Source organism: Myotis myotis, unplaced genomic scaffold (assembly GCF_014108235.1).
Source record: "Myotis myotis isolate mMyoMyo1 unplaced genomic scaffold, mMyoMyo1.p scaffold_m19_p_12, whole genome shotgun sequence".
Taxonomy (NCBI): Eukaryota; Metazoa; Chordata; class Mammalia; order Chiroptera; family Vespertilionidae; genus Myotis; species Myotis myotis.
Genome location: NW_023416316.1, coordinates 56,149,930 through 56,164,370, shown reverse-complemented (window position 1 = coordinate 56,164,370; position 14,441 = coordinate 56,149,930). Strand labels below are relative to the sequence as shown.

The window sequence follows — 14,441 nt, the reverse complement described above, 5'->3', positions numbered from 1 at the left end:
TTCTTATTTTAAGGAATCCACCAGAGGAAAAAATTTTAATTCTTATATTAAATTCTTATAAAAATAAAGGAAAATCACAAGTTTTACTCAGATAATAGTTATATCTAAGAAGTGGAAAAAAAATGCATGACCCATAGTAAGCACTTAAAAATTCTTTCCCTCCTCCTCTCCTAGTCTCTAGATGAAGTCAAGAAGCAAACTGCATCAAAATATAGTTTGGTAAATATTCTCTATATTATTTCTCTTGATTATGACTTTACTGATAGAGCCTAAAGTAATAAAAGTGCCAACTTTGCAGGGGTCTGAATAAGCTAATATCTAATTTATCTAACATCTAGAAAGCTAGATATCTAATGACTAGATTTAATTTACCTAATATCCTTCTATCAATTAATGTGACAGAACATAGGTCTGAAAATTAGAACTGGGTGACTTGTAAAGTCCTTTCCCACTCTAAAATTCTATTGTCGAATCAATGACTCATTAAGTAATATTAAACACTTGCCATGTGCTAAGTACAGTGAAAGATATAAAAACCAGGAATTCAACACTATAGAAAGGCATATGGTATAACTTTTATAAAAGAGGTAAAAATGCTATGATATTACAAAGAAAAGCAAAATGATTTGTTGCTGGTGGGAAAGAAAAAATGGTAGATCAGAAAGAATGCTAGACAAGTATCATTTAGGAAAGCTTTGAGCTACTATCAAATGAGAGACACAAAAATCTCTGCAGGACAACATCAGAAATCACTTAAGTTGCTATTAAAATGTAGAGTGTAGCAACAGTTACATTTTTTCCACATATAAAAAATAAAATAATTTCCCATTCAAATTTTTAGAATAGCAATGCCTTCATAATACTATACTTATAAAATAAGAATTTACAAATATTTTTCAATAGTAAAAGAAAAAATCATACAACAACCATAATTACAAAGTCAAGATTACTCTTAGGAGTGGAAGAAGCTTCACATGTTGCTGCCCTCTGAGTTGATAATATACTGTTTGTCTTGCAGCAATTCTAGTACCTGTGTGATCGATTGCCTTTAGTAATGTCCTTTTGTTGACAGACCTAAAGTAATGTCCATTTTCTTGACTGGACACCAAGTAACATAGCTCTTGGTATCAGAAATGGTCTCTGGATGGGTTTCTGATATTGGATGGTGAACCTATATGAGCCTAAATATAATGAAGAGCTCTACCTAGAAATGGGATATTAGGGATCCATGAGATATAGACGGATCACAATTTTTTAAATTATCATGTACAGTTGTCTAAAATAAAGTTGAAGACAAGCCTGTGGGAAATGAAGTAGCAACTGCATTATAGCAGTATAGTTTACTACAAGACCTATGAGGTAAAAAGGCTGTATCAGAGAACTTATAAAAACAAAATGACAGGGAGAACCAAGATGGCAGCATAGGTTAACGCCAGAGATTGCTGCCTTGAACAACCAAATCAAAACACACCTAAAAGACGGAACGGACATCATCCAGAACCACAGGAAGGCTGGCTGAATGGAAATTCTACAACTAGGAGGAAAGAGAATATCATACCCAGACTCAGAGGAGGCACAGTGCTGAAGTGAAATACTCAGGCACGAAGTGTGCGCGGAGCGGGCTGGCGGCGGAGGGCGCGGTTGGTGCTTTCAATCGGGAGGGAGTCTCAGATTCTGAGCTCCAGATCCGGGCGAGTCTCTAGGGACCCAGACTCAAACGGGAGAAGCGGGACTGTCTGGCTTCTGTCTGAACTCGAAGGCAGCTTTCTCTCCGAGGTTTGCAGCGGCTGCTGGGACTCTGTGAGGCAGAGCTCCTAGGGACGGAACTGAGAGCCGCCATAACTGCTCTCTCCGGCCCACCCTGTTGATCCCGAGCCCGAGCGACCCACCCGCCCCGCCCAAGCCCTGCGCAGAGCCATTTGCCAGATAGCCTCAGGCAAAGGCTAGATTAGCACCTCCCTAGAGGACAGAAGTTTTCCCACTGCAGACACAGCTGATTCTCACAGCCAGCTGGCCTGGAGGTCAAATCCCCCTAGTATTAACTACAACAATCAAGGTTTAACTACAGAAGGACTGCACACAAAGACCACTAGGGGGTGCACCAAGAAAGCATAAAAAAATGTGGAGACAAAGAAACAGGACAAAACTGTCAATGGAGGATATTCAGTTCAGAATCACACTTTTAAGGTCTCTCAAGAACTGTCTAGAAGCCACTGATAAACTTAATGAGATCCTCAACAAATCTAATGAGACCCTCGATGTTATGATAAAGAACCAACTAGAAATTAAACATACACGGACTGAAATAACGAATATTATACAGACTCCCAACAGCAGACCAGAGGACCGGAAGAATCAAGGCAAAGATTTGAAATGCGAAGAAGCTAAAAACACCCAACCAGAAAAGCAAAATGAAAAAAGAATCCGAAAATAAGAAGATAGTGTAAGGAGCCTCTGGGACAGCTTCAAGCGTACCAACAGCCGAATTATAGGGGTGCCAGAAGATGAGAGAGAGCAAGATATTGAAAACCTATTTGAAGAAATAATGACAGAAAACTTCCCCCACCTGGTGAAAGAAATAGACTTACAAGTCCAGGAAGCACGGAGAACCCCAAACAAAAGGAATCCAAAGAGGACCACACCAAGACACATCATAATTAAAATGCCAAGAGCAAAAGACAAAGAGAGACTCTTAAGAGCAGCAAGAGAAAGAAACTCAGTTACCTACAAGGGAATACCCATATGACTGTCAGCTGATTTCTCAACAGAAACTTTGCAGGCCAGAAGGGAATGGCAAGAAATATTCAAAGTGATGAATACCAAGAACCTACAACCAAGATTACTTTATCCAGCAAAGCTATCATTCAGAACTGAAGGTCAGATAAAGAGCTTCACAGATAAGGAAAAGCTAAAGGAATTCATCACCACCAAACCAGTATTATATGAAATGCTGAAAGGTATCCTTTAAGAAGAGGAAGAAGAAGAAAAAGGTAAAGATACAAATTATGAACAACAAACATGCATCTATCAACAAGTGAATCTAAGAATCAAGTGAATAAATAATCTGGTGATCATAATAGAATCAGGGACATAGAAAGGGAATGGACTGACTATTCCTGGGGGGAAAAGGGGTGTGGGAGATGCGGGAAGAGACTGGACAAAAATCGTGCACCTATGGATGAGGACAGTGGGTGGGGAGTGAGGGCGGATGGTGGGGCGGGAACTGGGAGGAGGGGAGTTATGGGGGGAAAAAAGAGGAACAAATGTAATAATCTGAACAATAAAGATTTAATTAAGAAAAAAAATGATAATCTCAGCTCAAGATGGTCAGAAAACCAGAGAATTTCTATTTCAAGTGTAAAAGAATCTCTTATTTCTCATAACCCCAGGACAGACAAGGCTAAGGACTAGACCAAAAAAATCTAACTATGGGAAATGCAGAATTACAAGTTGAATAAAGAGCCTCCCCAAGTTTCTAATGTTAAGATGCTAAGTATCGCCCAGCTGGCGTGGCTCAGTGGTTGAGTGTCCACCTATGATCCAGGAGGTCACGGTTCGATTCCCAGAGAGGATGCCTGGGTTGCGGGCTCGATCCCTCATGTGGGGAGGCAGCTGATCAATGATTCTTTCTCATCATTAATGTTTCTCTCTCACTCTCCCTTCTCTCTGAATCAGTAAAAAAAAAATAAAAAAAAAAAATTAAAGATTCTAAGTATCAATTGGGCATTAGGTAATAAGGAAGGAGATGGGTGAAGGCTTTTGGAATTAGATACACCTAAAAAATGTGCACTCCCAAATGCCCCCCCGGAACATCCCTTGCCAACAAAAGCCGCCTCTCTCCTCCCTGTCTGAGGTAACTAGCCTTCCCTTGCTTGAAGATTTAGTAATGACCACACCTGAAGCAGCTGACTTGCAAGAGGATTTGCAAGACCAACCTCCACCACCTTTTGTCACTATAGACAGATTCAAAACTCTCTTTGCTGCAAGAGGAGAAATGCAAAGTCAGGTCCAGAAGAAAATAGCTTATACAGCAAAAGAACTGCAAAATCTTGATAATCTTTTATTAGCAGGAACCTGCAGAACATATATAGGATTGATTTGGATTTAACTAGCTAGTTCTAAGAGTTTGCTTGGATAGATGACTGTAAATTGATTTTAACCACGGCCTACAATCATTTAATGAGGTCAAAATGCCAGTACTTTCCTGATGTAATATGGAGACTTAAGGAGATTGGAGTAGTTTTATTAAGAGCAAACCAAAACTTCCCCTTCCCCCTATTACATCCTCTTGAAGGACCCAAAGGCATTCTTTTCCTAATTAAAATGCTATAAACTGCACTGGAGAAGGCAGCACGAGCATCATGAGAAAGCTCTGGTGGCTAACCTGTATGTGCCAAAGATAACAATGGATGGTGGAGATAACGTGGGATATGCCACCATTGAGATGAACACCCCAATTTCAATTGCAATGATGGACTTCCAGAATGGCAAAGGCCAAATGGTAGCAATTAGCCACTAATGAATGCTGAAGAGTATAAGGTGTAGACTGCCAATTATTTGTGCATTTGATCTCAGATCCATTACCTAACCCCTTCTTTTGCTCTATTCTATTTCATCATAGGAACTGTAATTCTCATGCTCCCATGCCAAATGGCTGTCAGTAGCTGCATCTCTTTTGAGGTTCCAGCTCCCCATACTTTCTCTCTACATTCCAACACTGACTGAACAACCCCTACCATGGCTCTACCTCCCATAAGACAGCCCCAACTTCTGGACTCATAACATTATCTGCTCCCACTGGCCCTCTGTCCTAGAGGTGTTGGTGGCTTCCTGCCATTAGTAATCTCAGGGTGGCTCCTCATTCCCTGTTTGGATTCTTAGGTCTTCCATCACCAGTACAATCAATTCCCTCTATTAATGCCCTTCCTTTTAGCTGATTGGATCTTATTTGATTTCCAGAACTATCCACATAGCTGATAAACATATCCGCAGCCCTTGAGGTTGTTTTCTCACTTAAGGTTCAACACATGCACTAAAACATACAACAGCAGCAAAATATGTCCCTCCTTTTAAAAAATATATCTGCATTCTTTTAAGTCTGTATGCTCAACCACTATTCTAGAACCTTCTCTCTGGTTCTTTTATGCCTTCTACAATATGTCTCAGCCTCTAAAAGAAAGATTTTTCACAATTTTTGACCCATGACCATTTTTGGCAATCTGGCAAAGCCTTCTCAAGGATAAGTAATTAAATGCATAAAAAAAAATGTCGGGGTAATAAAAATCAAAATACTACTATAAAAACAAATACATGACATAAAAACAAATTTGTGATACTGTAATCTATATACATCTTTAATAACATTAAATAACAAACTCTACTCTTAGGTCTAATAACCACTGTAATTTCAAAGTAGTGACAAGTATAAACAATATTTCAATATATTTGCAATAACTGAATTGTGGTATCTATAATTTCTCTTTATGATAAATTCAAAACTACTGCTAATACTATTATGGCTTGTTAAAAGGAGGACTGGCTGCATCAAATCCTTCATTAAAATGTTATTTTTTCCCCATCCAAGTACACGGATTCCTTGATTTCTCTGTTTCCGAGGACCTTAGCTTAAGAACCTAAGCTCTTAGGACTGGCTGAATCAGTCAAACAACGTCTTCAGTTCCTAACGTCTTAAAAAGCCTACTGCTTGGTCTTAGGTTTCCAGTATTTCTTGGCTAAAGAAAGTGATATTGCTCTTCTTTGTCCCAATTTTTAAGATCTACTCTCTTAGCAACTTTCAAATTTGCAATATAGTATTAACTGTAAATTACATCCCCATGACTTATTTATATCTAGAAGTTTGTATCTTTTGGTACCCTTCACCATTTCACCCAAACTCCACATCCGCCTATATTTCTGTGACCTTCGATTATTTGGATGATTTGTTTTTTAGATTCCACACATATCTGTCTATTACTAATTGACATATTTCACTTAGCATAATGTCTTCAAGGTCCATCCACGTTATTGCAATGGCAAGATTTCATTCTTTTAAATAGCTGAACAGTATTCCATTGTATGTATATACCATATTTTCTTTATCCATTCATCCACCAATGAACATTTAGATTTTAAAGATATTTTGTGCTAATCTAACAAAATAATAGAAACAGAATCATAGATATATAGAACAGACAGCTGTCAGAGGAGAGGAGCATTAGGGAATTGGGTGAAAAAGATGAAGGGATTAAGTAAACAAATAAATTAATAGCACATAGCACAGACAACAGTGTGGTGTTTGCCAGAGGGAAAAGGGTTGGGGGGAGGTGGAAGAGGGTAAAGGGGGGACAGATGGTGACAGAGAAAGACTTGACTTTGGGTGGTGAGCACATGATGCAGCATGCAGATGATGTGTTATTGAGTTGTATGCTTGAAACATGCATGATTTTCTTAACCAATGTCACCCCAGTAAATTAAATTTTAAAAAAACAATAAAATTAAAATAAAGACATTTTGTGCCAATCATCTACCATAATGTGTATTAGCACTAGGAGTATCTGATAAGGCAAATACAGGGTGTCCGCAAAAAAATGTACACACACTTAACAGCTGATAGCTCGACTTTGAAAATGAAATGTACTGTTATAAACACTGCCTTTATAATCATTCAAAGTGTGTGTATACATTTTTTGGGACACCCTATATATGTCCTTATTTTGGATGGCAAGATAGTTTTATTCATCTCTGCCTTGCTTTATAAAAGGCATATTTGGAGAACATACAGCAAAAAAAATTACTATATACTGGTAATATGAGTAAAATCACCTAAACAAATAATTGAAACAATAAGTATAAACAATAATACGAAACTGGCATTGAACCAATTCTAATCACCTATTTTGAGAAAATTCTTTCTTCCCTGAAATAATTTCCCATCTCTTTAATGTGAACACGCTTCAAAACATTTTGATTAAATAAAAACAATAAATAGTGTGTTCTGCTAAGAGAAATCTGATGATAACTTCAAAAATACATAAAAGAATCTATTTAATATAAATAAATGATATGATTATCATGACACTAATGTACATTTGATTTTAAAATATAAGTTTTAGATATTATAAACAATTAGCATAAATTTAACAAATTCCACTTTATATTCACTATGTAATAAGTAAAAATGCAATTACTTCAATTACCTAATTTTAAAATTACTCCATTTGCCATTAAAAATACAAATAAAACAACCATATATGCATTGCTTGTTATTTCAATCAGAAACCTCTCACTGTTCCTTAGAGACCCAGAAAAAAATCATTTTTCAAACATTTATTCAACACACAGCTGCTGAGGGCCTAAGCCATGTGAGAGACTGAGAGACTGAGAGACAGAGATACAAAGCCTGGTCACTGCTTTCAGCTCTCAGGAAGCTTACAGACTAAGAGCAGGTAAGCATGAAATAAATGTTTTAACTGTAATATATCTGTAACAGCAGCATTGGAAAAGCAAAGAAAGGAGTGATCAGTGTCACCTAGGGAGGCTTTAAAAGGTTTCCTGACAGAACAGCATTTAGTAAAAGAATTTAGTAACAGAATTTAGTAAAAAGGGAAGAAAAACACCTGTTTATACTTAAGTGTCAATAAATTATAGCTACTATTACAGTGCACATGCACTTTATAAATCTGCTTAATTACTACAACAACCTTTTGGGACCAGCATTTCAGAATAAGAAACCAGTGATGTACAACTCACCCAAGGTCACATATCTTATAAATGGTAGAGCCAAGAATGAGTCCAAACTTGTGAAAGTCAATATTCTTTCCACTACATAGGCTGCCTAAGCTGAGCTTTAAGAATGAATAAGATCTAAAAAGAGAAAAAGTAGCCCTAACCGGTTTGGCTCAGTGGATAGAGTGCTGGCCTGCGGACTCAAGGGTCCCAGGTTCGATTCCAGTCAAGGGCATGTACCTTGGCTGTGGGCACATCCCCAGTAGGGGGCGTGCAGGAGGCAGTTGATCGATGTTTCTCTCTTACTGATGTTTCTAACTCTCTATCCCTCTCCCTTCCTCTCTGTAAAAAATCAATATATATATATATGTATATATATATATATATATGTATACGTATATATATATATATATACATACATATATAAATATTTTTTTTTTAAAAGAGAAAAAGTAGCAAACAGAAAAAGACAGAAGAAGCATAAATATATAATTCATAACTTAATTTACAGGAAAAGAGAACTACTGTCCTTGGAATATATACATCCTATATAATAAAAACCTAATATGCTAAGTGTCCGACCATTAGTTCGACCATTCAACCAGTTACTATGATGTGCACTGACCACCGGGGGCAGAGGCTCCCACCTGTAGGTTAGCTTGCTGCTGGAGTCCGGCCAATCAGGACTGGGTGAGACGGGCTGGACACACCTTGGAGCCCTCCTGCAGTTCCTCCCCAGCCCCAATCATGCACCAGTGGGGTCCCTCGGCCTGGCCTGCACCCTCTTGCAATCTGGGACCCCTCAGGGGATGTCAGAGAGCCAGTTTCGGCCTGATCCCTGGAGGCCAGGCTGAGAAACCCCACTGGTGCACGAATCCATGCACCGGGCCTCTAGTATACATATACAATACATATATACATACACACATACTAATAAAATAAAATTAGAGTACTATAAAAAATTAAAAATTTATAAATTGCAGAGATTAAAAGTTTCATACTCAAATTTCCTTGTTTAAGAGATTGTTGCATGACTGAGACCAAAAGAAACCTACATTAAGATTTCAAAAATGTCTAATTTACAAATCTTTTAGTCACCAATGCATTCATCAATATTTTAGTCAAGATTACCTATTAATTAAAATAAATTTAAGACAACATACAAATAAACACAATTATTATTTAAATTTCTACTTTAACACTCCTATGCAATTCCACTATATAAAAAAAAAATCCATTTTCTTTATAAGTTCCTTTTTAAGCACAAAAATGTTATGGTGATAAGTGTTAAACATAGAGTTTGTAATATAAAATGAATTTAATTTTTTAATTCCTCACTTGAGGATATTTTACTTATTAACTTGAGAGAGAAAGAGAGAGAAACATCAATGTGAGAAAAACCAATCAGTTGCCTCCTGTACCCATCCAAATCGGGAATCGAACCCACTACCATTTTGGTGTAAGGGATGAGGCTCCAACCAACTGAGCCACTGGGCCAAGGCAAAATGAATCTAAATTAATCTATTTTTAACATTATTGGAGAAGAAAATAAATTCTACCTCTGCATTGTGCTTAGTTGTTATTTCTAACTTTTCTCTCTTAGCCCGATGGAGTTTCTTTCTGAAATCAGTAGTAATATCCAATTCTGCTTCACTTTTAGGCATTTGTTTTACATCAGGTGAGACAGTCTTCAACCTATAAAATGAGATCATAATAAAATACAATTCTCCATAAGTATATTTCCAGCACTTCTGGTATTTCTGATAACTATTTTTCCAAAAAAAAAACAACACAGAGAACATGATATGGTCCTGCCCCCCAAAAAAACTTACAATCTAGTAAAAGATGTTGATTGCTAGGTAGAAATGCAAAACAGTATACAACTAGAAACAAACCACTGTCCATTAGAAAATCACCACATTGTTCAAGATTGGTACTTAAGGCTGTCTGATCCTATCACAAGCTGGGCAGTTTTGCAAGAGACTAAGTTCTTTCCTTTTTACCTCTTTAAAATATTTTACTTACTATATATGTTATACATATTACAAAAGAAAAGTATAAATAAGAGAATACAGATTCCTGCATTAAAAGGGCATCCTAAAGCCCCCCCAAAATTAAAATTGAAATAATAGCAAAAGGCCCTGGCTGGTTGGATGGGTGTTGTCCCCTGCACCAAAAGGCCGCCGGTTCGATTCCTGGTCAGGGCACATGCCCGGGTTATGGGCTCACTCCTAGGGAAGGGGCATGCAGGCAGCCTATCAATGTTTCTCACATCAATGTTTCTCGCTCTCTCTCTAAAAATCAATTTTAAAATATTTTTAAAAAATAATAACAACAGTAAAGATAATTTAGAGGTACAAACTCACAAAAACAAAGAACACAGAAGATGAGCCAATAGCAATAAAATATTGAAAGCTGGAAGGCAGGCGAGCAAGTGGTAACTGATTTACGTATGAGAGTTAAATTCAAAGTCAACAGTGGGGAAAGCAACCTGATTTACACCAGAGTCCAACAAACTGAGTTCATTGGCAACACCTTTGAAAATGGAGGTGAAATAGAGCAGAAAACAGAACTGGTTCGAAGTCTACCAAATTAATAATGAGATCAAGTCCTCTACCTTATACACCACACAACTGAATACCAATCTTTTCCCCACTCTGACAGGATATTAGGGGTTTATTCCCTGGACAGGATAAAACAGAAGGTCTCTGAATTGGAGACATCAGATACAAATGGGCTAAGGGATCCATACTAACATCAAGAGACTCAAGTAAAAATGTATATAATAGATGAGAGCCCTGGTCTTCTAATACTTCTTGTCTGCCAGAACAATGGAAACCAAGAAGAAATTGGAAAGGTCTTCCCTGGAGAGTCTACCAGCACAGTGAAAAGACCTAAAAATGCTGATGCTAGAAGTTTTCCAGTAAAACAGAGAATGCCACAAACACAAAGCCTCACACAGTGAGCTCCCAATCATCATTTTATATTTCCACCAGCACTGTGTGAGGGCTTTAGTTTATCCACATCCTCACCGACACCTACTTTTTTAGTTTTTTATTCTATTCATTCTCATGAGTGTGAAGCGATGTGTCATAGTGATTTAATTTGTATTTTCCTAATGAGTAATGTTGAGCATCTTTGCATGTGCTTTTTTTGCCATTTGTCTATCTTCATTGGTGAAAAGCCTATTCAGGTGTTTTTCCCGTTTTAAAACTGGGGTTTTTTTTTTTGCTGACCAGCGTGGCTCAGTGGTTGAGCCTGGACTTATGAACCAGAAGGTCACAGTTCGATTCCCAGTCACTTTAGAATATAATCTGAAAGTTTCTTTTAAAAATTAACGTAAGTTTACTATAGGATAAAATAATGCTATACCTAAGAATCTACCCAAGAGAAATGAAATCATATATCCACACAAAGACTTGTACACAAATGTTCACAACATAATCATCAAAAAGTGGGAGCAACCCAAATGTCCATTAGCTGGTGAATGTGTAACCAAAACACTGAATATGCATACAATGGAATACTATTCAGCATTAAAAAGCAAGTACTGGTAAATGCTACAACATAATAAACCTGAAGAACATGCCCAGCGAAAGAAGCCAGACACAAAAGACCTTGTGTTGTATAATTCCATTTGCGTGAATTGTTCATAAAAGGCAAATCTATAGAAACAGAAGTAGATTAATGGTAAACAGCAGAGTTTAAATAACTTCATTTACCCAGATTCTAGAATTCTGAAGAGTAACATAGCCATTAAAAATTATGGCAGATGGCCCTGACCGGTTTGGCTCAGTGGATAGAGCGTCGGCCTGCGGACTCAAGGGTCCCAGGTTCAATTTCAGTCAAGGGCATGTACCTTGGTTGCGGACACATACCCAGTAGGGGGTGTGCAGGAGGCAGCTGATCGATGTTTCTAACTATCGCTCTCCCTTACTCTCTGTAAAAAATCAATAAAATACATTTTCAAAAAAAATTATGGCAGATGTATATAGTAAGATGTTCCCCTCAAAACTGAAAGACAGATACTAAGTAATGTGAAGTGAAACATTTACTCTAATTTTTCAAATATATATATTTATTCAATACATTTATATGTTCATAAGATAAAAGTATGGATAAGTATGTACCAAAATATTAGTAGTAGTTAACTCTAAGTAATAGGATTATAAGTAGTTCTATTGTTCTTCATGTGCATTTTTTAATTTTTCTAAAAATGCATGTATTATTTGCATTAAAATACACACATATATGTATCCTATATAATAAAAGCCTAATATGCTAAGTGTCTGGTCATCCATTCAACCAATCAAAGCGTAATATGCTAATGATATGCTAAGGGTGCTCAACCGCTAGCTAGCTATGACGTACACTGACCACCGGGGGCAGACAGTCAACCGGTTGACCAGTTGCTATGACATGCACTGACCACCAGGGGGAAGATGCTCTGACTTGTAGGTTAGCTTGCTGCTGGGGTCTGGCTGATCTGGAGTGAGTGAGACAGGATGGACATGCCCTGGAGCTCTCCCGCGGTTCCTCCCCATCTGGCCAACCTCCTACATCCCTCCCTGGCCCCCGATAGTGCACAAGTGGAGTCCCTTGGCCTGGCCTGCTCCCTCTCACAATCCGGGACCTGCAGGGGGTGTTGAAGAGCCAGTTTTGGCCTGATCCCACAGGCCAGGCCGAAGGACCCCACTGGTGCATGAATTCATGCAACGGGCCTCTATTATGTTAAATAAAATATCAGAGCAAGAAGGATCTTGAAGATCCTCTATTTAGAAGTTTTTGAACCATACTCCTCACCTGTGGTGGTGGAGAACAAGCTGGTGAGACATCACTCTTTCTTGACCCTTGCCACATTTGATAAAAGAAAAAGTCCTCTTTGAGATGAAATTTTAGCAAAGTAAAATGTTTATATCCTATTCATTTATTCCCTACCCTGCTTCAGAAAGGATTTAAAGTAGCTTTCAAAGATAGGTAGGAAATGTTTACATAGAAAACCCTATTCATAGGTGAAGTACATATTAGTCATGGTACTTGCCCCACCTACACATCCTTGCTGAAAGGCCGTCTAGATAAGCTCTTCTCAAACTAAGTAAGAGCAGGGACTATTCAAGCTATTCCCACCACCCACCTCATGATGATTTTTTATAATATATTTTAAATAGATAACTAAAAAAGAAAGTTTCAAAACATAAACTATAACCCCAAGTGTTTTATTCTTAGATTCAACAAACAGAAGATTACTGTTACACAGTTATAAAAGTTTCTGAACACTTACTTTCAATTTCTGTACTTACTTATTTATAACCACACTTTGGGTTGCACTCTACAAGATGGTTCATTTTCATATTATAGACTCAGGTTTTTGTACTATTCATATTAGAGTTGAATAAACCAAAGGCAGGCACCTCACCCAAAAGCAGATATCAATGGCACAAAAAAGATGAGCAATAGCAATTCTTACAATGTAAACTCCAAGTAAAGAAGCAGTTAGCGCCTGGCCAGCATGGCTCAGTGTTTGAGCATTGACCTATGAACCTGGAGGTCACGGTTCGATTTCCAGTCAGGGCACATGCCCATGTTGTGGGCTCTTCCCCAGTGTATGGCACGCAGGAGGCAGCCAGTGAATGATTCTCTCTCATCATTGATGTTTCTATGTCTCTCTCCCTCTCCCTTCTTCTCTGAAGTCAATAAAGATATATTTAAAAAAAGAAGAAGCAGTTAGCAACAGGAGTTAAAACTAAAAGGGTGCTACAGAAGTCGTGAACTCGAGTTACGGCACTGAGGAAAGTGAAGGAAAAGAACCAGAGAGATGATGGTCAGCCCAAGTAATCGCCACACACAAATGTGAATAAGCATAAATATGAGGGGGAAAAAAGATTTAGAAAGGTGAGAAAGAATGAGCAAATATATAGGGACAAAAGAAAGCGCAGACACTTTGACTTTTGAGGACCGATTAACAAAGGAGCACAAATTGCAGCACAAGGTCTCCAGGGGCATCCTTCCTGCTCCTTCGGTCCCAGGAAATTCCTACTTCCCTTACCATACCATGAGAATTCTTACAATCAGTCCCTCCAACTGACTTCTCCCTGAGCCTTGCAACCAAAAGCAATCCTCAACTAAAGAAAAAGACTGGAGGCTTACCTTTGGGTATCAACAGTAACATTACTTGAAGTGTTTAAACTCATGGTGAAGTCTTCCAACTCTTTCGCGAAATACCCCACTGCTGATTAAAATTGTCCAAGATGTCTGTGACTTACAGGTTAGATGGACTAAAGTCTGTTAAAATAGTAAACAATACAACAGTGGTTATATATGTGAATCTGAGACTACAGGTGATTTTTCTTTTGTTCTTCGACTTCTTTGTATTTTTAAATTATTGTCTATCAAACATATAGTTATATTCTTAAAAGCCATGTTTTATTTCTTTTTTAAAAATTAGAAGCAGCCCTAGATGGTTTTTCTCAGTGGTTAGAGCGTCGGCCAGTGGACTAAAGGGTCCTGGTTTTGATTCCTGGTCGAGGGCATGTACCTGGGTTGCAGGCTCAAGCCCTGGCCCCAGTTGTAGGAGGCAACCAATCTATGTGTCTCTCTCAAATCAATGTTTCTCTTTCTCTTTGTCTCTCCCCTCCCTTCCACTCTTTCTAAAAATCAATGAAAAAAATATCCTTGGGTAAGGATTAACAACAACAAAATAATAATAATAAAAGACT

At 37.9% G+C, this 14,441-nt stretch overlaps 1 protein-coding gene across 1 annotated transcript in view; it reads right to left on the bottom strand.

The window, feature by feature from the left end:
* The window catches only part of CCDC171 (coiled-coil domain containing 171), a 252,847-nt gene extending 238,844 nt beyond the window's left edge, over positions 1-14,003 (bottom strand). The window contains exons 1-2 of the mRNA XM_036331206.1: positions 13,873-14,003; positions 9,285-9,420 (exon numbers count right to left, since the gene is read on the bottom strand). Of these exons, the coding sequence (XP_036187099.1) occupies positions 9,285-9,420; positions 13,873-13,916 (180 nt within the window). The 5' untranslated portion in view covers positions 13,917-14,003. The remainder of the gene's footprint in view (positions 1-9,284; positions 9,421-13,872) is intronic.
* Between the last annotated feature and the right edge of the window lie 438 nt (positions 14,004-14,441).